Genomic DNA, 27656 nt, shown 5'->3' on the forward strand with positions numbered 1-27656 from the left:
CCTCACATGATGGGAGTATTATGACTAAAGCTCTCCCTGCTATAGCTCACACCCTCTTCTCTTGCTTTATTTCCCATGATATCCTTATGGGCTGTGACTTTTGCTCCTTGCACTTTAATCAAAACCTCAGCACCTACCCTCTTGAAACGGGAGTGTTGTGAAGTCTTTAAAAAAACCACATGGCAGAAGAGATTGGAATATTGTTCATTCATCAAAAGTACGATCTGTTGTCCTCAGTTGACCTAGATATCTATAGAAGGGCTCAGAGAACTAATTTTAAACAGTGGGACAGACTTGTGACAAATTGATGCAAAGCTGAAATGTATACAAAATAAGCACAGAGACCATTTGAGATAAATGGGCTTCTGAGCTCTTGCACAGAAATGTCTCTATCTCTTGTAGGGCATGGTTTTTTGGCTCCAGAATCTCCCAACTGAGAACAACATTTAATGCATCTGCCAAACTAGGCTCTGCCCATGAAAAAAATCTGCCATGCTACCTTCTCTTTTAGGTGCCACGCAACTCTTTCTGCTTCTTTGTTTCTGTTGTAAGAGCCCAACAAGCTCTCCCTCTCAAATCTGTTCTCTTAAAGTGATCCCACTCATTCCCTAAGGTGGACTGTATGTCTTACTCTACAAAGGACAGGTGGGTGTTCGAAGCGCTGCCAGAGGATGGTCTACTTTGAAGGACAGACACACTTTGAAGGTGTCCTCTGTTTGGAAGGCTGTTGGAGGACAGTCCTCTGTGCAGAGGTGGCTTGTGAGGGAGGGGAGCAGAGACAGTGGTGGTCTCCCAGCAGCAACAGCAGAAGAAGCCATAGGGCTGCAGGGCCTTCCTGTAAGCAGATGGCTCAGACAATAGAGCCAAGATGCAGCACACACGACTTGGGACAGCAAGCCCACTTGCAGTTAGTGCCTGGAAATTCTTGAAAGCATAGAGGATGAGTCCTGCTGGATAGGACCAAAGGCCTAGCTAGTCTGGCATTCCGTTCCTACAGGGCACAACTTGATGTTTCTGGGGAGCACACAAGCAGGAGGTGAGGGGAGATCATCTCCTTCCCAATCGTGTTCTCCAGCGACTGGGATTCTGAAACTGTTGCCTCTGGTGCTGGAGGTCACCATGATTAGTCACCATGACTAGTAGCAACCGATTAGCCTTATCTTTTGCCTAGTCCCATGCCGAAACTAAATTGGTGTACAACAGTGCGTCTTGTGGAAGCAACTTCCATAGTTTAGATTGCTAAACTGTGTGAAGGACTTACACGGAGGTAACTTTTTAAAAATTATTATGCTGATTGGCAATAGCTCATTGTGCACTTTACCTTGAGAGATTAGCAAGATACTGGCTTGACTCTGTGCTTGTTGGCATCGGTGCTGCCTTTATAGCTCAACTGTGTAGGTTCAGAGCAGGTAGCTACCACAATCTGGGTGTGTTGTCCTTTTGTGTTCAAGAACTATTTATTCCATTCCTGACTAATGTAATTGCTTGCAATAGACCATAGAGTTATAAGGAAATATTGCATTGAACATGTTGCGCCTATCTCAGAATGTTGAACTTCATTCTCATCATGCTCAAGGATTAGCCCTGGAGGGAGTCCAAAGTGCGTATGAATGAATTAAGATTGTCCTTGAGCTATAGACATGGACTCTAATATTCCTTTTACATTTCACCTTTGCAAAGCCAAGCTTTATTGTTGGGCTTCCCTAGCTCTAAGAACTAGGCAGCCTCCAACCTATTTTATTTAACTTTAGTTCTGGACACACAGATAAAGAAGACGAATTAAAACACAGAAGTTCTGAACGTCTCTTAAGAAAAGTGTATGAATGTCAACACTGGAGGCATTTTAAAAATCCAGGGCTGGGGTGAGAAACTTGGACAGCCCTCCACATACTGTTGGACTCAACTCCCAACAGCTGCAGCTAGCATGACCAATAATCAGGGGTGATAGGAGCTGGAGTCTAACAACTGCTGGACTTTTTCGACAACACAGAGTGTGCACAGCGACTGGAGCGTAGAAATAAAAGGTTGTCCACAATATCTTTGCTTAGTTTTAATTTTGAAAACATAACAGTCAAAAACTGCAAGCCATCATTCCTCACCAGCAGCATAAGGTAAAGGTAAAGGGACCCCTGACCATTAGGTCCAGTCGTGACCGACTCTGGGGTTGCGGCGCTCATCTCGCTTTACTGGCCAAGGGAGCCGGCGTACAGCTTCCGGGTCATGTGGCCAGCATGACTAAGCCGTTTCTGGTGAACCAGAGCAGCGCATAGAAACTCCATTTACCTTCCCGCCGGAGCGGTACCTATTTATCAACTTGCACTTTGACGTGCTTTCGAACTGCTAGGTTGGCAGGAGCAGGGTCTGAGCAATGGGAGCTCACCCCGTCATGGGGATTTGAACTGCCGACCTTCTGATCAGCAAGTCCTAGGCTCTGTGGTTTAACCCACAGCGCCACCCGTGTCTCTCACCAGCAGCATACTAAATACAGTTGTCAAATAATCAATTATCTTATCACATCCCTTCCTGCACCCAGTGCAGAAATTTAGTCAAATAGTCAAGAGACCACAGGTTTGCAGCTAAGTAAGTCAAACTGCAAACATACATCTGTGAGCTTCAATTAACCAACCCCGTTCCTGCATAGCATCATTGACCACTTTAAGGTAAAGAAAAACCAACAACAACATCTGGGTAGCCTGGGTATCTTCAGCTGCCTCTGAAACTATCTGCAGCCTAAGGTGAATTAAGGACTCTCAGAACAACAAGAATGCTAAATATGTGCAGAATGCAACTTGGGAAGCTTTGTCTCTTGCAAAGCAAAGCTCGGAAGAGGGCGATTCTCCCAAGTTTATCTGCAGGAAGGGATTGAGCAAGGGAAAACACTTTTTAAAGCATAATGTTTACCTGGTGCCTGCAGGTTATCAACTGTGTCTGCCTCCCCCCCCAGGAGCAGAGATCTCCCAGCACATCAAGCCGCTGCTGAAAGGCACCTTGTGTTGAGCTTCCAGGCAATTTTCAGCTATGTTCCACATTACAGCATTGATTAATATATCATTAATAAGTTTTATGTACATATGAATATGCAATGTCTCTAAATGGTGTACATTAAACAGAATAAAATCATTTTTAAAAAATTCAGTATAACACCAGAAGCTAAAATTCAAAGAAATACATCGATACAACAGAACTTTGTTACAGATTGTCTTTACTACTCAATTTAGGCCTCAGAGCAGTGTTCCTTTATGTATTGTGAAATCCTGTACAGCTTTTCCTTTTTGCACGTTTGCAATAGCTTTATATTCTGCCACAGAGATTTCCTAGTTAAAAAGCTGGCTGCTCACCAGTGTCCCATGGATAAGAACCAACCTGGAGTTGCAAATATGAGAGTCTGATGTTTTTGTTTGCCAGCAGGCTCAAACAATTCTGCTTGTCAGGCTCGCCATGGCGAGTATGGCACTGCCCTCTGGTGAACAGGGTGAGCAGATAGCCTCTTGCCCCTTATGAAGCCTCCCTGGAGGGGCTGAAGGGGGAGGTGATTGTCCTGGCACTTGTGCAGTGATTCACACCACCTCCCCAACTAGATGGCCAAGACACCTGGAGAACTCCAGAACATAGACAGCCATGATGATGTGGGTAATAGACACTTCTTATATGTGATTTTTGCCTAATATATACTTTTTCACGTGATTTCTGATTGGATAGCTGCATTGCAAAATCCACATAAGTGTGTGTGTGTGTATGTGTGTTTTAAAAAATAATAATACCTGGGTTTTAGTTTATGTATTGGTTCAGGAAGTACAAAATAAGCAGTCTCACATTAGGATTTTTCTCTCGCCCCTGCGTTGTTCCTCTGAAACCCCTGGGTATGGTCTAGTTATTTCAGAGCACAGCTAGTAAAAGAGGCTTTTACAGTACATCAAACAGTAACCTGGGATTAAAGGCGGGAAACAGGCAGTGAAGAGATGAAACTGAGATAGGAGTGTCCTTGAGGGAGGGAGCAATATTTTTAAACGACTCCTGCAGTCTAGCTACTTCTCAAGAAGCAGCTTTGAGATGTTGCTAACGCAGCAACGGATCTAAAGAGGGATGCCTAAAGAGGAGCATGCTTGTGCTGTAAATACCAAGGAGACCAAACATTAACCATGCCATTCCTGGTTCATATAATCCATGCCATAGGACTAGCATTGCCAGATGTGTTTGAACCCTAAGAATAGTGAAGAAATAATATTTTTTTTAAACAAACAAACTAGAACAATGCAAGCAAAGTATTCTGATATATTGGCATCTGTTCCATGCACTTTGCTTTGATTATATACAGTGGCACCTCGGGTTAAGTACTTGATTCATTCTGGAGGTCCGTACTTAACCTGAAACTGTTATTAACCTGAAGCACCACTTTAGCTAATGGGGCCTCCTGCTGCTGCCGCACCACCAGAGCACGATTTCTGTTCTCATCCTGAAGCAAAGTTCTTATCCTGAGGTACTAATTCTGGGTTAGCGGAGTGTGTAACCTGAAGCGCATGTAACCTGAAGCGTATGTAACCCGAGGTACCACTGTATATATTTCATCTCAAATTATATCCTGATCTCATGGGGGTGGGGGGAGAATATATGTTCCCATGGGCCAACCTAACACATACCCAAGACAATCGCACCAAAGCAGATTCATTCTGCCCAAACTGGTTCTCTGTACCCAGCCACAGTTCCTTCCACGAGAAGCTCCTTTCTCTTTTGCCGGCAGGTGAGGATGGTTTTATTCTGATAGGCTTTTGGGGACTGATTGTTTGTTAAGGAAAGTGTGGGTGGGTGGGTGGTAAATAGGGCCAAATAGCTATGAAATGCAGGAGGAACATGCAGGACTGGCCCTACCAGTAGGTAGAATGTGGCAGCCACCTTATGGGAGCCAATGTTGGGAGACAGAGGGCAGCCTCAAGGTTGAACAGAGCTCTGTGTTCTGGACATCCTGCCTTGTGGCCCTTAAGCCAGCCTGCTGCCCTGAAGGGGGGGTGGAGGAGGGGGCTGTCCCATTGCCAGGGCTGAAATAAAACCCAGCTGCCAGTTCATCCAGTTCCTCTATGTGCCATGTTGTCCTTCCCTCTGGGCAGCATAATGTCTTGGGGCTGCCCTGGCCAAATGCGTACCATGCGGATAATGACCGCTCTCCAATACTGCCTCAGAGTCTCTGAGAAGCCCCTGTCTGCCCTGAGCTGCAGCTGTAGTCGTGGGAAATGCCAAATGATCTCTCCCCCAAGTTCAGTGGGTTTTGCTTTTGTTTTTTAATCATGCATGAAGACCTTGATGTCTTATAAAATTACGGCAACCTGCAATTTGCTGGCGCCTTACTCCATGAGTGCCGCACTGTCAAATACTTCAGTGCTTGTGCAAACTGCAAGACGCAGGGTTTGTGTGTGGGGGAGAGAAACATCAAAATGGAACCAAAAACTCTACCTTCTTTTTTTTGGCCGATAAATTAATTGGGCCCTTAATGTTTCTTGGAAGCATTCTAGTTTAATCATTACCTTTGTTTATAACCTCTGTACTTAAGCGACTCCTGTTTCCCAGCATTCTGCTTTAGAGTCGGGGGCATTGTCTGCTGAAGGAGGAGATAAGTGAAGGGAAGGTGTTTCGATGACTCAAGAGCTCCGTGAAACACAAGAGCTCCACGAAACACGGTGAGTGCCACTCTCGCTTCCAGGCTGAAAATGTGAAAAGATTCACAGGGATAATTATGAGGGTTGCCCCTGACTCCAACAAATTTATGGGCTGTTCTTGATGTTGACATGCTTTCCTTCCATGTGAAATGTCTCCTAAGTGAGAAACAGTTAACAACTGGTGTGCCAGTGAAATTTGTCTGCGCAGTTCAGAGCCTAAAATCCTATACACACTTCATTGGGAAGGAGGGTGGGGGAGGAAATAGATTCGGTCTGCGTTTAAAGATGAACCTGCCTAGTTTGAGCTTTCTGGAACAATAAGCAAACTGAAATTCAATACATCTGCTCTTCTTGGAATTTTGAAATGCGGTTCTCTAGCCTTGTATTGTGTATAGCAAAGTGTGCATAAAAATCCATGCATAGTGAATTACTGTGAATCTGGGGGTGCCTCTTTCAAATCTCAGTCCTATGAACATACTAGATGTGGTCTTATCTCAGCCCCCAGGCTCCCAGATTTGCAATATGGGGATCATAATACCGTCCTCAGGGTTGCCTTAATAATTTCTGAAATAGTGTGGCAAAGTCTCCTGTTGAAATCAATTGACCATAGAAGCTTATATATATTAACAGACAGACTTGCATAAATATTTGCTGTGTTTGGAATAGACTTGCTAGAACTGTCATTGTATTACTCGGTGTATCCATCCATCCAAGTGTTCTGTTGTTCTTTCTTCATTTACTGTTCAAAACAATTCAGGCACAGCAGTTTTGGTCAAGTAAACCTGGTTCTTATTCTGGTTTATAGTCTATAAGATTAAACCACAATTTCCCAGTTTGCTTTGTTTTTTACATCTCACCTTCCTTCCAGGTAGCTTAAGATGACATACGTGACCCTCACTGTCCCCACACAAGAACCCCTGTGAGGCAGATTCGTGTGTGAATTAGGAACTTGCCCAAGGTCAACCTGGGAACTTCATGGCTGGGTGTGGATTTGGACCCTGGTCTCCTCAGCCTATGAGGGGTGTGGCTTATTTACTCCAATGGAGTCCCACTGCAATTAGACTTGGGGTGGGAGAGCCTTCTGTTGACTCCATTATAAGACTTCCCCCACCAAAACCTAATAGTGTGTTGTTTTTCTGGGGTGGGTGTGGGTGAGTGAAGTTCCTTATCTTCCTTAAAACCATTGTAAGCAGGGAGGGAACTGCCCTGCTTCCACTCCAGCTGGACTCTCCAAGAAGATCACCCTTCTGCCGCCAATTAGGCTTAAAAGAAAACTAAGACTTCCTTCCAGCCTAAGCCCTGGCCATGAAGGGAAAGTGTGAAGGTGTGCCCAGGTGTGTGATGGCCACATCCGCTCTTGCATGCTTGCCATCAGTGCATAGTGGCTGTGACAATTCCCCTAGTTCGCAAATGCATCTGTGCGCTCAAACGCACCACACTGCCTGCAATCCTAATTTAATTTATCTGTGGGTAAGTCCCACTGAATCCAACAGGAGTTGCTTCTGAGTGGACATGTTTAGGATTGCACTTTCAAATGCCGCAGCTGGAGTTGGCAGCCATCCCCCCTGCCCCCAATATATATATATGTATATATATTCTTCAGTAACATGAGTCTAGCTGAGTTCCAGGGAAGGAAGCAACACCAACTGGAGGAGAGAGCCAGGTATGTGCAGCAACAATTTCCCCTGCTTTTCCTATCCTTATCCAAAGGCAGCCCCCCCCCCTCTATTTCTTCAGAAAAAAATATTAAAAAGGCATGAGCCGGGGGCATCATCACTGAGGCCACTTTCTTCCCAAGGATTTTTTCTCAGATCATGATAGCTCAGACCACAGGCCACGTTCTCCGTCTTTGTGATGACGGTTCCCAAAAATAAGCAAGCAATGCCTCTGGATTCCGCAAAACAGCACCTTTCTTGTTTTGAGAACTGGCTGCCCAGCAAAGAAAGCTGCTCACATCCTGCGTTGTGACTGCCTCTGCCCTCTCTCCCCTGTCAGTTTAATGTGTTGTGCTCCTCCTCTGTGTTATATTCTAGCGCATAGCTTTCCAGACTGTGTGTCACGCGACGTGTTAGTGTGTCGGCTGCAGTGTGTAGGTGTGTCGTGCGGTTATTTTAATCTCTGGCTTGCTAGTTTAACCTCGGTCTTCTCTTCTCCAAGCTAAACAAGTCATTCGTTCATTCATTTGCTGCCCTTCATCAAGAGATCACAGGGCAATTTACAGCATAAAACACGAAGTAGATAACCTTATAGGGAAAGAATAATAGGAAAAGAAAAGGGACAATACTCCTTCTGCTTTACGAGGCCATGGATTAACGTCTTTCTTTCCTCTTGCTCCTCCTCAGATGCTCTTGTTAAATTCAGACACTTTCCCACCACATCCCGTACCCAATTCCTCCTCTCCACACCCCCATCTTCACCAGAAGCTTAAAAATCTTACACACAGACATGCACACACCCTCCCATGTCTCCTCTTGTTGCTCCCACTGGTCCTTTGCTCCAAACCGGTTCCATCTGCCCTATTTTATCATACAGTGAGATGTATTCAAAGAGAGGAAGACCTCAGAACACATAATGGGCTTATTATGTCCATTTCTCTCTTTGCAAGTGCAAAACAAGGAAACACATTATAGACTTGCAGAACACCAAATAGGCATGTTAAACCATCAAACCAGCTATAAAGTTTACAATATAAAATGAGCAAACTGATAACAAAGTCATCTGATCACTGCTGGCCAGCAAACTATCTGATAATAAGTTATCCATAACATCAAATCATGTTTTGTACAGCAAATTCATTTCCAACCTTTGAGCTCCCATCAAGGCAGATAAGCCACCTTTATATTACTCATACATTGTCATGAAAATGGCAAACAGTCGTTTCAAAAAATGGAGTGCTCCTAGGCATTGGCATTTGTACCTCTTAAGTTGAATACTACCAAAATTCAAGATTAGTTAAATGGATCAGCCATAACAGGTAAGTGTGGAAGTGAAAGGTACACTGCTTCACCCTCTTGACAGGCATTAAAAACAGGGTTCTTCTTGCTGGCTATGTGATCTAGATAATCAGGGATCATAGGACCAGTGAGGTGATATCACAGTGTCCTATGCTTAGATTGGATTATGGGTCCCCTGTTATGAGCGCTATGGGTCCCCTGTTGCTTTTTTGAAGTCAAAATGATAAACAGACTTTTAAATAATATAATCATAGTTAACTTTGTGCTGTTTGCAGGATTCACTAATATAATAGGCACATCAGCATCAAGTAAGCAAAATGGATGAAGAAGGCATCAGAAAACGAAGTTCGAATCAAGAACCTGATGAAATGCCCATCAAGAAAAGCAAATCTATGAATCTACAGAAAGAGGCAAGACTCGTAATGTATTGTATTGGAAACAGCCCTAGAAGCTCTTAGCCTCCCAGATCTCAAATATAGTTTCCATTCTGTTCTAAAAATCATTTTATTGTTTACTTACTTACTTACTGCGATTCTTAAACCACGCTTCGTCATATACAATCCCAGAGTGGTTTTCAAAGATATAGTTAAAGCAATAGAAATTAAAAGCCACTAAAACTACAAAAAAAGAGGCCCTCACAGCAGCAATGCAAAAATCACTGCTCTGATTAACTATGACCCACTAGCACTGCACCAAAGTCCTGATGCATCTAGAGATCTTGCCTAAAACTTAATGAAGGTCTGAGGTGGCAATTGTTGGGCCCTTTTGCACAGACAGAGGCTGTGTACATATAAAATACATTTTCCTCCACAGAAGTCTGGGAACCATAGATAGTTTAGGATGCTGGGGATTGTAGCTCTGTAAGGGGCTAAAGCACTATTCCCAGGATACTGGGAGGGCAGGGATGCTTTTGATGTTTAGTGTATGCGCAAGTAAAGTTGCCTTAATCAGTCCCTCCCTAAAATGGGGCTCTCACAATAGCATAGTTAGGTGGCCTCAACCAAATTGTGTCTCTCCTATGCCTAATACCTTCCTCTGGATGCTTATAGGTTTGCATAGTTTTTGGCAGGAATGGGGAGCTTGTGTCCCTTTGGAGGTTATTGGCCCCCAATTTCCAGCTATGCTTGTTGGGCCTGATGGGAAATGAAGTCCAGGAACAACTGATTCCCCATTCCTGGCTTATGGCATTCACCTTGAGACACTACAATACAGTCAGCATTTATGAAAGCAATGTGTTTTAAGTATGCTTAACTCCTTGTTGGATTCTATTTGCGGCAAAATGTGCACCGTGCAAAACATGGGAATTAACTGTTTTGCCCTGAGGATAATTAGGCTTAGAATTAGGGATGAGGTAGAAATTTGGCCATCTTTCATTTGAATGCAGACCTAACTACCGGTAATTTGCAGTTCCCAAAACCAGGACATGAATAGTACCAGTTATCCTTCAAAATTCACACTCTGAATTTTGCGTTTCAGTTCTCATACCAAATGTTTGCAAAATTGTGTAAACTGGGGGGGGTGTGCATGGTTGGCATCCATCTGTCTCAAGAGACACTGCCAGTGTGCTTCTGGGGTTGAAGTCAAATCGCTGGAGAATGACGGCGCTTGCTGTGGTGGCAAAGACTGGTAACTTGCAACGGCTGCAACGGCTGCCTCACACGTTTTTGCTGCTGCAGTAAAGGAGAACTGAATTTAACTGGGAAAATGTGAAACTGGGGGAGACACTAAATTTGACAGATTTGCCCATCCACACTTAGAATTCCATCCTTAAACACATCCTCGCTCTCAAGAGGAGGCACAGTTGCACTTGGTATATGTCCTGTTGTAAAAACAGGGAATAGTCTAGTCAGGTCCAACTTTAATGCCCCAAGTGGGGAAGTAAAATGCTCTGTGATGTTGACACCTGAGTTAATTAGTAGAGTGTTGTTTGCTAAATGTGGAGATAATCACAAAGCTCAGTGAAGTACAAAAGGAAAACCTCTTTTCCCAGAATGTCTGGTCAATGTTTGCATTGTACCACAAGTTGTTCCTGGTGTCACCTCACCTGAAAGTCTCAGCACAGCAGACCCTGTATTTCTTTGGCACCGAATATGAAGAAATGGTCATGGTCAATACTGAGCGCTTATTCCTCCACATTCTTGTCACCCTTGCCAAGGCAACAAGTAACATTCTATATACAGTGGTACCTCGCAAGACAAAATTAATCTGTTCTGCGAGTTTTTTCATCTTGCGAGTTTTTCGTCTTACGAGGCATTCGTCTTGCGAGGTACCACTGTATTTTTAATTCTTTTTAAATATTTTCACCCCACTTCCAAGCTGAAGAAGGCTCCTAGAGCAGCTTACCAAGGTCATTCCCAGAAGAGACCTTAACTCTGACCTCAGGCTTCTGAAAGTTTTTAGTCTTTATTTCATTTTAGTTTTATGTTGATTTTATTTTTTTGTTACATTCCAATTCGCTTTGACTTCACTTTTAATTTAAAAAGTGACTAAGAAGTACAATTAATAAATAATAATAAACTGTAGAGCCTACAGATGTGTTTGTTGGGAAAATAAGGTCCCCCTAACATACATGGAGGGACGTGGGTGGTGCTGTAGTCTAAACCACTGAGCCTTGGGCTTGCCGATCAAAAGGTTGGCAGTTCGAATCACCGCGACAGGGTGAGCTTCCATTGCTCGGTCCCAGCTCCTGCCAACCTAGGAGTTTGAAAGCACACCAAAAAGTGCAAGTAAATTAATAGGTACCGCTACGCCGGGAAGGTAAACAGTGTTTCTGTGTGCTGCTCTGGTTTTGGTGTTCCATTGCGCTTGAAGTGGCTTAGTCGTACTGGCCACATGACCTAGAAAAACTGTCTGCAGACAAACGCCGGCTCCCTCAGCCTGTAAAGTGAGATGAGCGCCGCAACCCCAGAGTCGTTCATGACTGGACTTAACTGTTAGGGGTCCTTTTACCTTACCTTTAAGATAAATGGCAGTAGCTGTTGTATTAAAGCAGTGTTTCTGCAATAAGAGTGGACCCTTCCTAACATATTCTTGGGTTAACATCTGCTTCCATGTTCCTGTCCCCCATCCATCTCCACCCTCATTATACTGCCTACAGAAGATTGAAAGAACCACTCCGGTTGAATTCACCTAACCTCAATTTCTTTTCCTAGGTGGGCCTGCTCAGTGGAATCTGTGTCATTGTTGGGACAGTGATTGGTTCGGGAATCTTTGTTTCTCCAAAGTCTGTTCTGGCTAATGTTGGAGCAGTTGGGCCCTGTTTAGTCATCTGGGCAGCCTGTGGAGTGCTTGCTACATTAGGTAAATCACTATTGCTCTTTCCAACTTATTCTCTGCCCCGCTGCCCCCAGTTTATTACAAGCTCCTTGTTATGTGTTATTTTGTTTAGCCCTTTAAAGATGAATTTGCATTTGCTAGTTTTGCATTTGAAATTAGCATATAAGATATAGGTGAACAATTTGTTTGGGGGAAATACTAGCCAAAGCTAACACATTACATTACAGTGGTACCTTGGTTCTCGAACAGCTTAGTTGTTGAATAAATCGGCTCCCGAACGCCGCAAACCCGGAAGTAAGTGTTCCGGTTTGTGAACATTTTTCGGAAGCTGAACGTCCGACGCGGCTTTTGTTTGAGTGCCAGAAGCTCCTGCAGCCAACTGGAAGCCGCACCTTGGTTTTTGAACGATTTCGGTCGAATGGATTCCCGGTACGGATTAAGTTCAAGAACCAAGGTATCACTGTATTTTGAAGCTCCTTTTGTTCATCTGGCGTCTCTTGCAAATCACCATGTGATGAAGAACCAAGTGATCTATGTTTAGTATATGGCAACCATATCCTAACATGTTGTCGTGGTTAGACTAGAATTGGGGGTGTTCAGGGTTCAAATCTCCACTCATCCATGAAGCTCTCTGTGTATTCCCTTAACCTGACTTACCTCACAGGGTTTTTGCATGTATTGAAGAAAATGGAAAGGATGAATGAGATAAATATAAACGTAATAAATATGTGATAACTGGCTCTAAAAATCACTTTTTTTGTCATTGGCTTTTCTTTTATCCATGCCCTGGGTCCCAAGGCACCCGCTGATGATGTCATGGACAGTGTCTAATAGACACAATGCGAGAACAAGCGTAGTGTTTATAAATGAAAATAATCAATCGTGGTTGTGGGGGAGAGAGGGGGAAAAGCATTCCTCCAGCAACTCAAAATTATAGTTGGTTGGGACCAGATGATCTTCTCACAACAGAAGCACTCACTGGCTGAAGGAAATGTTGACTAGTTCCATATACCATAACAAAATTATGTACTTAATAGGAACAAAATCCCTGGTGACTTGAAACAGGCTAGAAGGACCAGGTGCATATAGAGTCCCCCAGAAGCCATATTGAAATGGAGATAGGTGATTGTGGCAGTGGGGGCGGTAGCAGGTTATTTTGAAAACTCCCATTTCTTTCTTCAGGGGCACTGTGTTTTGCTGAACTTGGCACAATGATAACAAAATCAGGAGGAGAGTATCCGTACCTCATGGAAGCCTTTGGCCCAATCCCTGCGTATTTGTTTTCCTGGGCAAGTCTTATCGTCATCAAGCCCAGTTCCTTTGCCATTATTTGCCTCAGCTTTGCTGAGTACACAGCAGCTCCATTTTATCCGGGTTGTGACCCCCCCACAGTTGTTATCAAGTGTCTGGCAACAGCAGCCCTCGGTGAGTATTTGGCTTTTGATCAGGAAGACAAAGGTAGCTGGAAGGGTGAGTTAGCGACCTAAAACCAAATGCATACAGAGATAACGGCAAATAATAGGCTTCCTTTTACACAGGTGCAAATTTGTGGGTTAATTTGGCACAAGCTGGAGGCAGCTGCTGCGCAACAGAAGCGAATAGACGCTGCTAGGTATCACAGGTCCCTGGTTCAAATTTCATCTCTGCCTTGACCCCATGTGAAGCCTAGGTTAAACTCCCCTCTCCCTTTTGGGAACTTAGGAATACATATATGGCTCCTGCTAACGCCATGGCAAGTAGATAAATAGGTGCTGCTGCGGCAGGAAGGTAAATGGCATTTCTTTGCACTCTGGCTTCCATCACCGTGTCCCGTTGCGCCAGAAGTGGTTTAGTCATGCTGGCCACATGACCCGGAAAAGCTGTCTCTGGACAAACACTGACTCTCTCAGCCTGAAAGTGAGATGAGTGCTGCTCCCCATAGTTGCCTTTGACTGGACTTAACCGTCCAGGGTTCCTTTACCTTTACCTTACCTGTAAAGAGTGCACATGATGATGAGTGAAACGCAGCTGGTCAGATTATTGGTCCATCTAGCCCATTATTGGCAGGAAAATGAACTGGGAAGGCAGATTCCAGAGGTACAGAAGCTTATTTGTTGAGGTGACATTTCTCGTGAACCTTCCACCCTTTCCTTTCTCTTAGTTACAATTACTCTGGTGAATGCCCTGAGTGTGAAGTGGGCGAGCTACGTACAGAACTTTTTTGCTGCGGCTAAAATGGTGATTGTCATAATTATCATTGTAAGTGGGATTGTTCTTCTAGCCCAAGGTATGTTATGTTGAAGTCTTAGTTGCAGTACAGTATCTATCTATCTATATCTATCTATCTATCTATCTATCTATCTATCTATCTATCTATCATCTATCATCTATCTATAATGTATCTGCAGCAGTTGACTGGGATTGATACAACTGCTTTGCTTTGTTTTTGCTTTCTTTTTGGGGGGGCAGGAACCTGTTTATTGATATTTTTAATATTTTCTTCCTTTTAAATAAATTAAAAGCTGTTTATGACATACATTAAAGATAAGTCTCAAGTTTCTAAAAAGTCACATTCCGTCACATTTTAAAATAATCTATGGGCAAGTGCCCCTAGTGAAGTGGTGATGGACCACAAAAATGGGGAAGGGGTTGAGGAGGGTCAGTTGGGTGGTGAGCGATCAATGTACCTCTTATTTTCCTTTGAGGAATGAATCTGGAATATATGGTACCCAAACCACAAAGAGTCCAGTGGCATCTTAGGCAAACAGATTTATCAGGGTGGGTGGGAGTTTTCATGGACGCTGAGCCAAGTTCCTCAGATGCAAGAAATGACATGTTTCACTTTCCCTCTCCCAGGAAATACAAAGAACTTCAACAATTCGTTTGATGGTCCCCCGCTTTCTGTGGGTACCATTAGTCTTGCATTTTATAATGGACTCTGGGCCTATGATGGATGGTAATATAATTTTATGACTGTCATTAGCAGTTCATGCCTTATTTTGATCTGTCTTTACTGCACTTTAACAAACATGGAAGCATTGGCACCTGAAGTCTTGCTGAAGAATCACACCTGGAAATAGTGTAGGGTGGGGAATACTAAATCTAAATTTATGGTGACTTCCTGGTAGGCATGAAAGGAGACAGAGCCCACCCGCTTTTTTGGGGGAGAGCTAAGCAGACCAAGTGGAACTTGCTACCACATGATGCAGTGATGGCCAATAGCTGAGATGGCTTTGGAAGGCACCAACAATAGCAGCTAGTCTTAGGTTGTTTGAAAAAGGAGTTAACAGCCTCTTAAGGCTAGAAGCACTACTTCATAGGCACGATAAAATCTCTAATCCAGTAGGTCTCTCCAGATGTTTCCAAAGGTCGGGGTGTGGGTGTGTGGTCTTGATTGTTGCTTCTCATATGGCAGGTGAATGGATGCCAGGTATTATAAAAGGAGGAAGGACTCATATTTGTTAAGGGCATATTTTTTTCCTGAAGTGGTAAGGCTGTGTCTGGGCTGTAGTATTTCAGATGGCAGATGGCAGCTCCTTCATACTCAATCCTCAGAATAGACCCCTGCACATAGAAAACAGCATGTCACAGATAAACGTAACTGATAAGCTTTTCCTTTTGTCCAGGATAGCTATATGCAGGGCATCAGGCTACCAAAGGCTGATCTAATGTATGTTTTAATGTGCAAAGGATTATTTTTGCACAGAACAGGTGCATATATTCCTGATTGTTTATTGGTACTTGCTATTACTGTTGAAAGCCATATTGGGCACTTGCTTCTGTGCAAATGCAGGACACAAATCAAAGTCGGACATTTTCTACTTGGCTCTGTGATATGTTTCATGTTGCTGTTGTTGGTAGTTGAAAGGGAATTATAATTTCAGTAAAAATATGTATTGCCACCAATACTTACATCCCATAACTCTTTTAGTGTTGTTAGCCGCCCTGAGCCCGGCTTCGGCTGGGGAGGGCGGGATATAAATAAAATTATTTATTATTATTATTATTATTATTATTATTATTATTATTATTTGGAAATTAAATTCCACTGAGTTCAAGAGGGTTTCCTCCCAAGAATGTGCAGGATGCAAAGTAACATTTTGGTACTTCTCCCCCCTCCCACCCCTTCCAGGAATCAACTCAATTATATCACAGAGGAACTTAAAGATCCTTATAGGTAAGAAAAATGCCGCATCAGCTGACAGAACACCATTTCTTTTTCCTCCTCCCTCACAGTCCCATTGAAACGAGGATTTCTAACCTGCCATTCAGGGTACAGCCCTTCTAAGGTAGTGTGCAAAAAGTTTCACAAAGCATTAACAAAATCCAATAAGCTGTTTTCTGAAACCAGGCCCATGTTAGTGAACTGCATCTATACAGTCAGGAGAAAATACTGTATTTTTCCGTGTATAAGATGCCCCCATGTATAAGATGCCCCCTACTTTTGGGGACCCCAAATTTAGAAAATGGGCATATGCACTATCTGTGTGTAAGATGCCCCTAGATTTGTAACCTTATTTTAAAGTGAAAAAACTCTAGTCTTATACACAGAAAAGTACGGTATATCTGTTCCAAGTCATTTTGTTTCCTGAGGCAAAGGACAAGATGGTTGCCACCTGCGGAAGCTGACTAGATTGGCTGTTTTAGTCTTGACCTTCAGAACCACCCAAGATAGGAGATGCTGTGTGGCACACCCAGCTCTATCCTCCACCAGGGGGGAAATGCCTGGGAACCCAGGAGGAACTGCCTCTGGCCACCAGCATCTGCCACCCAAGGCAGTTGCCTCACTCTGCTTAGTGGTAGAGCTGGCCCTGCATCCAACAACAACAGAGTGAAATTAAAAGTCTTAATACACAGCTGTTTAAAGCCAAACTAGATGTAATGTTCAAATGTAATTAATATACATGTATTTTATAATGTTAATGAATAGCATCCATGGGGGCGGGGTGGGGGCTGGTGCTTCCCCCCTAACCCTCCCCCACTGCTTTGTCCTGCTGACCCTCCCACCCAAGCTGCTATTTGCATTAGGAAGGAAGCTCCTCCTCTGGCTCTGCTTGTGCATCCACTCATCTTGTGTTCTTAAGTTCTCAATGCAAATATTATTGCTGGAAGTTGGGTGGGGCGGGGGTGTTAATCAGGACCATAGGGTGGCAGATGTCATCTTAGAAGATGTGTTATTGTCACTCAAATAAGAGACAATGCTCATTATTTAAAATTTGACATTTCCCCCCTTTAGAATTGTTCAGATGCAAATTTATACAGAAACCTATATGGTAAATCAACTAATCTTTAATTGTGTAAAAGCTTGGGTGTGTAACTGATAGCATATCTCTTTATATTATCTAGAAATCTACCACTCTGTATTGGTATTGGAATCCCTCTGGTCACTGTTTGTTATGTTCTGATCAATATATCCTATTTCACGGTTATGACGTCAACAGAACTTCTGCAGTCTCCAGCTGTTGCTGTGGTGAGTCCAAGTGGGAAAATGTGTTGTTTTTCACTTCTGTACAATTCACAAATGGCAAAACAAGAGTGGAAGTGGTTTAAGTTACACAAGGGAAAATTTGCTTCTCTAAAAAGTTGTGCAAGCTTTTTATTAAGTATCTTTAATTACTGCTGTATCGTCACGTGTCCAGTTGGTTGACCTCTAGGTTTTAAAGATGTGCATTATTTCAATTCCTTCCACCACAGACATTTGGAGACAGGGTTCTTTATCCTGCTTCCTGGATAGTCCCTCTCTTTGTGGCTTTTTCTACCATCGGGGCAGCCAATGGGACTTGCTTTACTGCTGGAAGGTAAAACAAAACTTTCTGATGTGGAATTCTAGTGTGCCCTAGTTTAAATTTGATTGATGTGCCCCCAGCCCTGAATCCAGATTGCACTTATATGTACCTGGAGTTAAGAGCATCACAGTTGCCAACAGGCAAATGCCCAGGTGACACTTAAAAGCAGGTCATATTGCAGACAGCTGCCCCAATCATCTGCTAATTAGAAGTACAGAGCCTCTGAATTTTTCGTTTTCCTCTGAATTATTCCCATCATTTTCAAGTAATTCATGGTGGAAGCTGCCCTAGCATTATGTGAATAAATAATTCGATATGTTAGTGATACATTGTGTGAAGGAGTACTTCATAGTCATTCTGAATGGGGCCCATGTCTGCACCATCCTCTCATTAAAAGTAACCTGGGGGCACTCGGGAGACAGGGCACATTGACATTTCCAAGCTACTAAGTTTTGCTTATTTGCTGGCAGGTGGTGCAAGGAAAGGTGGTATAGAGGGAGGGGAAAGCAGCTTAAATTTAACATCACACCTGCACATTCACTCACATTTATTGGAAGCACAGTAGTGATGTACTGTATATGTCAGATGGTGTAAATCCCATACCCTGTTATTCACAGTGCATGTGGCAGTTGTGCTGATCTCATTCCATTTCCCAGATTTTTATGCTTTTAACATTGGACTTAATCAGGATCTTGTTTTTTCTCAAACCACAGCCGTTGCAACTAGTTCCTCATACACTCTCCATAGCCCATATTACGGCATGACATGGTAAACACAGATTCTGCAATGCTCTCTGAATGCATCACCAAAAATATGAAAAGTGCAGAAGTCTTGTCATACTTTGCTCTTGGTCAGCTCGTCACAATGGCTTCTCTAATGAGAATAATTTACCTTCTCAGGCTTGCTTACGTAGCTGGTCGTGAAGGACACATGTTAAAGGTGCTCTCTTACATCAGCATCAAGCGCTTAACTCCGGCACCTGCTATTATCTTTTATGTAAGTATGATTTCTGAAGTGTCAGAAGAGCATCATAAGACCCCCTGCTGGATCAGACCAAAGGCCTGTCTAGTCCAGCATTGTCCTCTGTTATTGGAAGCAGGGCATAGCCGTCACGACTAGTAGTCAATGATGCTTTTATCCTCCATTAATTTGTCTAATATCCAACCTGTCCAAGTTGGCAGGAATCACAACTCCCATGAGGTCAAATTCCACACTTTAATTATGTGCTGTGTAAACAAGCCCTTCCTTTTGTCTGCGTCTCTCGACATTCAGCTTCATTGGCTGGCCCTGGGTTGTAATACTGCGAGGGAGGAAAATGCAATTGCATACACCTCTATAACACCCCCTCCACTTCATCTCCAGCTTTTGATATAAGATCTTAAATCTTTAAATAAAAACAAACACATCTCAGCAATCTGGTGCTGTAATTAAAACTCTTTTGAAAGCTCTGTGATTGCACACAACTTTCCTATCTGTATACAAAAGGGTCTGTATGCAAATGGAGGCCTTGTATTATAATGAAGCAACCATGTAGTAGGGCTGCAAATTTAAAGTCACTGGAGAGACTAAGCAAGCATGTCTGAATTAGTTTTCTAACAGTTATCATAGCCACAATTAGTATTGACCATTCTATTGAAAGGCCTCTAAACCCAACACTGAAATCTGCAGGTTTTTAAAAAAATGCCTTCTCCCTAATGCATTTATTCTGCTTTCAGGGTGCAGTAGCTATTATTTATATAATTCCCGGAGACATCAACACCCTCATCAACTACTTTAGCTTTGCAGTTTGGATATTCTATGGTCTAACTGTGCTGGGACTCATTGTCATGCGCTTTACAAGAAAAGATCTTGAAAGGCCTATCCGTGTAAGTAGCCCACCAGAAGATATTCTCATCAGTGTTCAGGATGGTTTGGCAGTTCCTCTTGTGTTGCACCTTTTGTTACTGCTGGAGTTGGGGGAGAAAATAGGTTAACATGTGATCTGCCTCTAGGTTAGATTATTGCAATGCACTCTATGTAGTGTCGTTTTGAAGAGCATTTAGAAACTGCACTTACCGTATTTTTCGTCCTATAGGGCGCACCGGCCCATAGGACGCACCTCGTTTTTATTCCCCCCCCAGCTGCGGCTGCCGCCCCAAGCCTTGCACACACCTGCCCGAAGCACGGGACACCTTCCGGAGGGTTCCGCGTGCTTCAAGCTGCAGGCTGCCGCCCCAAGCCTCGCATGCCCGGCGGGACCTCCCGCCAGGCGCGCTAGGCTTGCGGACACTCGAAAACTGAAATACAGCTGTCCTTTAAATAGGCCCTGTGTGCACCCATGATATTCAGCATTTTAAAAAATCTCGCTTCGAACCCCAAACAGGCAAAGATGTGGAATGCCTGGACTGTGGCAAGACTTGCCAAAACCACCAGATCCTCTGTTGGCCTGGCAAATAACATTTGTATGCTGTTCCTGATGAAACAGCCAAGTTGTTAAAATGGAGTGCATTAGACTCTTGAGCCAGAATATTACTTGGCCTTGCTAGGTCGCTTCAATCTGGGATTCCTCAACACACACAATTACATTCCCACCCCTCCACTCTCTCTTGCAGGTCCCTCTTATTATCCCCATCCTTGTGCTGTTTGTTTCCATTGTGCTGGTCCTGGCACCCATCATCACTGCACCCGAGCTGCCATATTTGTATTGCGTTCTGTTTATTATCAGTGGACTTGTCTTTTATGTACTTTTCATCCACTTCAAATTCAGCTGGGCTCAAAAAATCTCAAGTGAGTATATGGCTGGTTTCCATCGCAAGGGAATAGGTGTTTGTGATGAAATAATCTGGGTGTGGCTCTTTAACTCTGATTCAAAGGGAAAGAGCTTCTTAAAGAGGAGCAGGTGGCGTGCATGAGCTACAATAAAGAGGAAATTATGTGAATAGAGGAGGCTCATAGAGCCGGAAATGGGGTATGTGGTCTCCTCAGATCACTTGAGTTGCTGGAGATTACATACAGAATGCATGCTTTAGTGCACTGGCAACTTGCCCTTTGCAGACACATGGGTGCTAGTGTTTCCAGTTACAAAAACATTCCAATTGGAATTCCCCCCCTTCCTTCAGGGTAGACATTTTTTATGCCTCCCTATATTTTAAAGAATTTTAGACATTCCTTTGCCTGCTTCTTCCTAACCACTAGCCATCTTTTCTTTAAAGATTGAAACTTGATGGTAGTTTGACATACACAGGAAATAGATCCTTTTGATTGTGGCAACTGGTATTTTGAGTGGACTCTGACACTTAGCAAAGGTTACAGCTCATTATGTCCTGGAAACCATTTGAAATGTGGTCTGAGATGCCCTCACTTTGCCAGTTGTCATGCCAACAAATGACCACTTATAATTTCATCATGTTAAAGCAGTTATCCAAAATCAGCCCATAGTTTGCAGAGTTAAAAATAAACATGAAAATATAAATCAATTGAACCAGAGTTCCAGTAGAACAGAATGCTACTCTACCCTGATAGCACCAATAGCATAAGACCGTGTATACTGATTTTGAATAGACTCTTGATGTTTCCATAAATAACAAGATGCTTAGATTGGTTTTCAGTTGATGTGATGTGCTCAGCATTGCACACACCACCTGGTACACTTAAGAAGTGGAAGGCATCACAATAAAGCACTGGTTTTGAAACTGTAATTTTTGGAATATTCTCAGGACCCATGTTAGTTTGGCTATAGGAAAAGTAAAGCCCATAATCTGGCTTGTGGAATCAACACGGAGGCTTCTAAGTGGTTAAGTGCAAAAGGGGAAATGATCTAGGAAAAGAAATGGTACTAACAGTGCAATTGCCATTTCTAAAGGCTTCTGACCTCAACAACTTCTGCGTTTCAGAGCCCATCACTATGCACCTTCAGATGCTTATGGAAGTAGTTCCACCAGAAGACGTTCCTGAATAACATTGAATTTTTCCATCATTAATAAGGCTAGATCCTGGAAATGGTTCAGCAGGTATGATACACCATGTCCACAACTACAGGTCTCAATGCTGAGGATAGGAGACGTTTGTGAGACAGTGAGTGTCCTGAAAAAGACACTGTTCTGTTCTTTCCCCCTGTAAAATGCATTCGTTTTTGTAACACATTGAATTCAGGGATTTGCAACATCTTAAGAAAATATCTGAATGGGGGGAAAGACCTGAGGATTTGTAGGCCATGGACTTGATTTCAGGTATGGAATTTCCACATAATTTTCTCAGCAAGCTGAAAGGACAGAACATACAGTATTACAGTGCCATCTACCAGCAAACAAACATGGAAGCACAAAGATGAAATCTCATATATTAAATGTCTTACAGATTTATAAAGGGTAGAAACCCAAATGAAATGACAAAAGAACATATGGGAGGGAGAAAGACATGTGATCTAGACGTAATTTGTATGATATTGACTCCTGCGGTTGAAGAGGTCAAGAAAAGTACCGTAATACACTGGAATAGGCTGAGGCTTCTCAAAATATGACTCTGCCTTGACACAATGAAACATGAGCAGATGATGGGAAATATCTCAATACTGGAGCAGATTTTTGCAGGCAGAATGGTTTGTGTATTAGAAGGGTGGAGTCTGTCCAGTAGGAGGCTTAAAGGCAGATCCTTGTCTGCCCATAGGAAGTGTGTTTCGGCACCCAGGGAGCCTTAGCTTGGTTTGCTCTGTCATGTTTCTACCTCAGTATCCTGCACAGCTGCATCTTTTGAGGAGTGCATACAAAGACAAAAGCTTAATCAACATTTTTTATATAATTCCAAAGAAAGACAGCAAAGAGACTTGTAGCACCTTAAAGATTTAATGGATTTATCACAACATTCATAAAAAGAACTTTTGCCACACCTATTTCCCTACTTGCAAAATGTCTTCCCCTCTAAAACAAAGTTGCCGCTAGACAGATTTTAATTTGGGTGCCGGACTAAAACCTGTTTATTTACTCAGCTTTAATTTGTAATAGCTGTCACCTATGTTTTATTGTTTATCCACTTTCTCCTGTGCAGTTGGATTTGCTGTTTTAATTGTTGTACCCACTCTGAAATCCTTGACTAGAGTGGGTTACATATATTTTAATTAAATAAAAAATACAAGCAGATTTATTACAGAATATGTTCGACTTTAAAAAGTGCCAAAAGCCTCTTTGCTGCTACAGATTAACACAGCTACCTCTTGGGAAGTTAGTAAAAGTCAAAATGGGCTGTGGTTGTGTAGGCTGGATCCAAGAAGCTACATCTTTGATCTGGCTACCACCATTCCTCTTATCATTGGTTTGGGGTCAGGATTCCACAATATGTTGGTTTGGGATGTGCAAGCTAGGTTTTCCATTCTGTGCTCAGCTGTTGTCTCATTACTGAGACAGTGGAAATAATCTCAAAGGGGTCAAAGTCAGGACTAATATACTGAGCAGGTGGTGATCTTGCTTTCCAAAATTACTTTTGTGAAAGATTTGCAGGAAAACCAAAGATGTAGCATTTCAAACATGGGATGAACTGCTGGTAAATGGAACACTAGACGTTCTTTCCCTACCTTCCTCTGGCCTTCTCTAGATTCCTTGTGCACTCTGAAAAGTCAAAGTTCCAGCATTACTGTTTTGTGACTTGTTGCAAATGCCTTTGGTATATTTTTATTATATTTTCTATTTAATTAATAAATAGTTTCTAAAAACTCCAAAGATGCAAAGGCTGGTTTTAAGAGTGTTCTTTATTGCTTTTCTAACAGGCATAAATAACTTTTTCCATAACAATTACTGCCATATTTATTTTATAGAGTAAACTGTTGTTGCACTGTACTGTTACACATTTGACAATGTGGAGTGGGAATATATAACTGGAAAAAGTAGGGGCATTTAGAAATTAGGATGCAGGCATCAGAGGGCGTGTTTGAACCATTGCAACTAATACCTGCAGCTTCCAGAGAGACTGTCAATTCAGTGACAGAATGCTGCTCATTGGAGGATATAGATTATAGCATCTTAAAAGCTACTATTTATCCAATACTGTCAACAGAGCAATTATTTTGTTAAGCATACTGCTTTGTGATCTTCAGATGAAGGGCAGCATATAAATTTAATAAGAAGTATATCAAAGGGAGTATTATATATAATTATGCCTGTGCATCTGACATCTGACAGTCATTTGGGGATCCTTCACTTTACTTTTTGTTGTTATACTGCTATGTGAACAGGTAGGGAAAGCTATATTTATTGTAGCAGTACTTTATTATAATTTTTAGTTCTTCTGATTAAGTGGCTCTACCAGCCCCTCACAGCTCCTGGATCCAGATATACCCTTTGATTCTAAGGCCATCTCTAATTCTTCCTACACATACCCACAGCTCTTTGTGCCAACATAATAACGTACAGAAACAGAGCAGTTGAACACAGTGTCTAGTAACTAACCATTTTGAATATTGATGTTCAAGGGAGTGCTATAATATGATTTAACTTTTATTATTTATCATATTAAATCAGGAAAAAATAGATGTAATGCAACAGCTGTGTTGGACCAAACAATTCCACACAAAACAAACTGATCAACTGATCAAAGAACTAGAAATAATTTTCTAATCAAGTACTTTAACCTTTCAAATTAGCTCTCATATTTTGAAAACAAAAATATTTGCTGCACAGATCAGTCAGCATCTTAGTTTTGCACCTTATGATACAGCTGAGAAAGGGTATATTTAGTACATGACCAGTATTAAACTGGTTTTGATGGCTACATTTTCTTAAAGAAATTAAGATCAGAACTAAATATGCTACATTGAACACCTGTGTCTAGCAATACAACATGCACATGACATCACACCAAACACTTGGTATCAATGGATGCCAGAGAGGGGGGGAAACCACAATGCTTTATGTGGCTGTTGCAAGCAAAGGCAATGCCTGCTTTTGGCTTGCACATTGTCATTTTAAACAGGTTGCTGGAAAGGATTAAAACCTATTCTCCATTTTCCTACCTACTACAGAAACCTCATCTAAATGTTAACACGCTGAATGTTCACAATTCACTTCCCTAAATAAATGGTTCTTCATGCAACATATCCAAGTGTAACCTAACTCAGAAATTCATTGCTTCATAGAAGCACATTACTCTATTGCCAAAAACAGTTTCATTCTGCCAGCATCCATTCTGTTACAATGTCCTTTGTAGTGAATAATCACCACTGTACATAACTGCTTTGCTTTACAATGGATCATAAAGCTGCAGGAATAATTCTGAAGGAAAAGGTTCCAAGGTAGCACGAGGGAAAATATCCTGAGGGTTGTAATGGCTAAGAAATCCAAGTTACATTGAACTTGAATGGTGCTTCTCAGTTTCTACTCTCAGCTCCTTTTGTCTAAATATCTGTATGAGGCTTGATGATTTGTTTTGTGAGGAAAAGGCCAGAAGCTGTGCTTTTGCTTTTTTTTTTTTTTTGAAACAGGCTCCAAGAGTAGCCACACAGAGAGAGAGAGGATTTTCACCTCCCTCCATTGGTTTCACGGGTAGGTAGTTAGCAAAAATCACTACAACTCTTCTACTCAGAGCAAATTTACCTTGAATTAAAACTCACTGAAATCAATTGTACATGTGATCAGTCTATGGCAGTCAAAGAGCAAACATCCCATCCTCTCACCATGACAACCCTCTTCAAAATCATGGTCAAAATTTAGAACTTTTCCTGATGTTCAAAAAGCTAAAATGCTTTCATTATGGAAATGCCACCCAAGCTGCGGGTTCTCAAGTGACAGCCGAGTTCTTAATCCCCATTTCCAAACCAGAGCCTGTCTGCTTGAGCCTGCCAGGATGTGGGTTCTTACGTGACAGCCTAATTCGTAATCCCCATTTCCAAGCCAGAATTAACAGATGGTGACAATGTTATCCAAGGATTCCTCTTCCTCTTCCTCCTCTGAAGAAACCAGGTGTACTTTCTTGGGACCTGTGCCTGCTTAAGAAAAAAGCACATTATGCATAGATCTAGAAAAGCTAATTTCCAGCATTCTAGTACAGTTTAACATGCCACTTTGAAGAGAGGGTCTTGCCTGGTTCTTAATGGCTCTGGGTGCTATAGGACAAACAATACTGGCTGCCATCTGGTGGCTGATTTTACATTAGGAATGTAGGGTGTGGGGAAGGGGGAGCTTTCACCTTTTCCTCCCCGGATGAAATCCTGACAAAAAATGGTTTCCCCCGCCCCCAAAAGGCTTTGACTCTTTAACACCAATGGGTGTTTAAAAAAGGAAAAGCCTTACAGGAGACAGTGATGTTCATGTCTGTGGGTAAAATGCAGATCAGTTGCGAGTCAAGGCCCTGTCCCCTGCTTTGTGATGGAATAAGACACATGGACACAAGTATTTTAGGTTAATGGGCTAAAAAAGGCCACAACTTGATTGGTTACAGAATGTGAGTGGTATTGGCTTAGGCACTGGATCTGAACAGACTATACTTGACTCCTGACCACTCTGCAGGAAGTCACACAAGGGTTAACAACCTGTAGGGGGAACTTGTTGATGCAAATCAACTGGATGATTTCCCTTAGTCACTAAAGGGTAGTTCCATGGCCCTAGCCACCACCTGGGCTTTGGACAGGAACCACGACCACCGGATTCCTTTAACGGAATACCCTTCAAAGGGAGGGGTAGGTGATGGCCACACCCTCCCCTCCAACACATGACTCATGTCATTGAATCTGTCTGTAGGCAGGCCCCCATGAGCAGGAATGAGCAGCATATTTTCTGGCCGGGAAGCCACTGGCTTCCATGGCCAAACGCATCACCCGTGTGAACCGATGCCGGGAGAGGTGGGTACCATCCCGATGTATCAGGGATGTGCTAGAACCGGGGGGCCTAAGGTAACAGTATCTCCTGATGTCGTTTACAGGTCAGGGATCTTATGTTCTGATGCTGCGAGCTGAATAAGGGTGCCTTTCCCCCTTTGGTTAGTTTTCTATTGATAGATGCAGCCCAGCGACTCTGCACTAGATAAATTTACGTCTTCCAAACGAAACCCCTTAGAGGAGCATCCTGGCTCAACCTTGTTAACAACTACACCCACTCTTAGGGTGCCAAAGAGGGCAACAGAGAAAGCGCCAGAGTACAAGCAAGATACATATTTCGACCAACAAATTATCTATCTATCTATCATCTATCTATCTATCTATCTATCTATCTATCTATCTATCTATCATCTATCTATCTATCTATCATCATCTATTATGTATTTGGCAAAGAGTGATGAACGTGATAGGTTTACAACCCACACCACTTGGTGTCTACCACCTGTGCCAATCCTCAATCGCCCTGCAGACTACGAATTCAACATGGGGGTCCGTAAAATAAATGGATTTACTGAAGAAGGGAATATCGGCTGACTGCATCCTTAAAGTCTTAGCCACATGCCCCAGGTTATGCAGGTGTACAAAGTATTGAAGCACTTGAACTGTTGGGGGGGGGCAGACTATGCCCAATACCTACAAATTTTACCCGATACGATATAAGATCAAACCAGGTCGACTTCTAAGACCTAATAGTTGAAGGTGCCACTGAGGCCATACTCCCTCCATCACTTCAAGTTTGCAAGGTTCCAAAGATGCTCAGGGAATGGGTCCAGCAGCAGTTGCACCTCTGGTACTAAAGAATGGAAGCGGTCCATCTTCTTGGAATGTGGCGATTGCATTGCCAGGACACTGACAACAGCTTGATTATCAGTCCAAAAGCCAATGCAGTGATTTCTGAAGTCCACCGTCTAAAGGTGAACTGCCCCTACTAAGAGGAAAAAACTTTAAAAGCGTTTAGACACGTGTAATAGTTACCACACCAGCTTGATGCACACACCAGCATCCTTTGAAAAAACACGCCAAAGCCCAGAGATCCCACCACGTCCGATTGAACCTGAAAATCTGTAAACAATTTTGAATTGTCCTGCCAGGTGGATACCCCAATATAATGATCCAGTAGGTAAAGCCAAACCCTGAGCGAGGACCATGCATCTGCCTTTGTCTTTAATAGTTA

At 42.7% G+C, this 27656-nt stretch overlaps 2 protein-coding genes across 5 annotated transcripts in view; one reads left to right on the plus strand and one right to left on the minus strand.

The window, feature by feature from the left end:
- The first annotated feature begins 858 nt into the window (after window positions 1-858).
- On the plus strand, window positions 859-23341 carry SLC7A9 (solute carrier family 7 member 9). Of its 2 annotated transcripts, XM_083750518.1 has the most exons (14): window positions 859-1267; window positions 5560-5654; window positions 8878-9012; window positions 11755-11902; window positions 13061-13303; window positions 14019-14144; window positions 14714-14813; window positions 15990-16034; window positions 17204-17327; window positions 17552-17655; window positions 18543-18639; window positions 19359-19508; window positions 20235-20409; window positions 21516-23341. In XM_083750518.1, exons 3-14 carry the CDS (start codon window positions 8920-8922, stop codon window positions 21578-21580), a joined length of 1470 nt encoding a protein of 489 aa, XP_083606644.1. In that variant the 5' UTR covers window positions 859-1267; window positions 5560-5654; window positions 8878-8919; the 3' UTR covers window positions 21581-23341. The 2 variants fall into 2 exon arrangements, with proteins under 2 accessions (XP_083606644.1, XP_083606645.1); XM_083750519.1 differs by lacking the exons at window positions 859-1267; window positions 5560-5654; window positions 13061-13303 and having other exon boundaries at window positions 8827-9012.
- Window positions 23342-23886: 545 nt separating this feature from the next.
- TDRD12 (tudor domain containing 12) overlaps window positions 23887-27656 on the minus strand; it is a 68086-nt gene continuing 64316 nt past the window's right edge. For 2 of the 3 annotated variants that reach the window (XR_014567082.1, XR_014567084.1), the window contains exon 34: window positions 23887-24241. The gene's annotated coding sequence lies outside the window, so the exon portion shown is untranslated. The remainder of the gene's footprint in view (window positions 24242-27656) is intronic. The other variant, XR_014567083.1, reaches the window with a different exon arrangement.

This window comes from Podarcis gaigeae (genome assembly GCF_964106915.1).
Source record: "Podarcis gaigeae genome assembly, chromosome: 8".
Lineage (NCBI taxonomy): Eukaryota > Metazoa > Chordata > Lepidosauria > Squamata > Lacertidae > Podarcis > Podarcis gaigeae.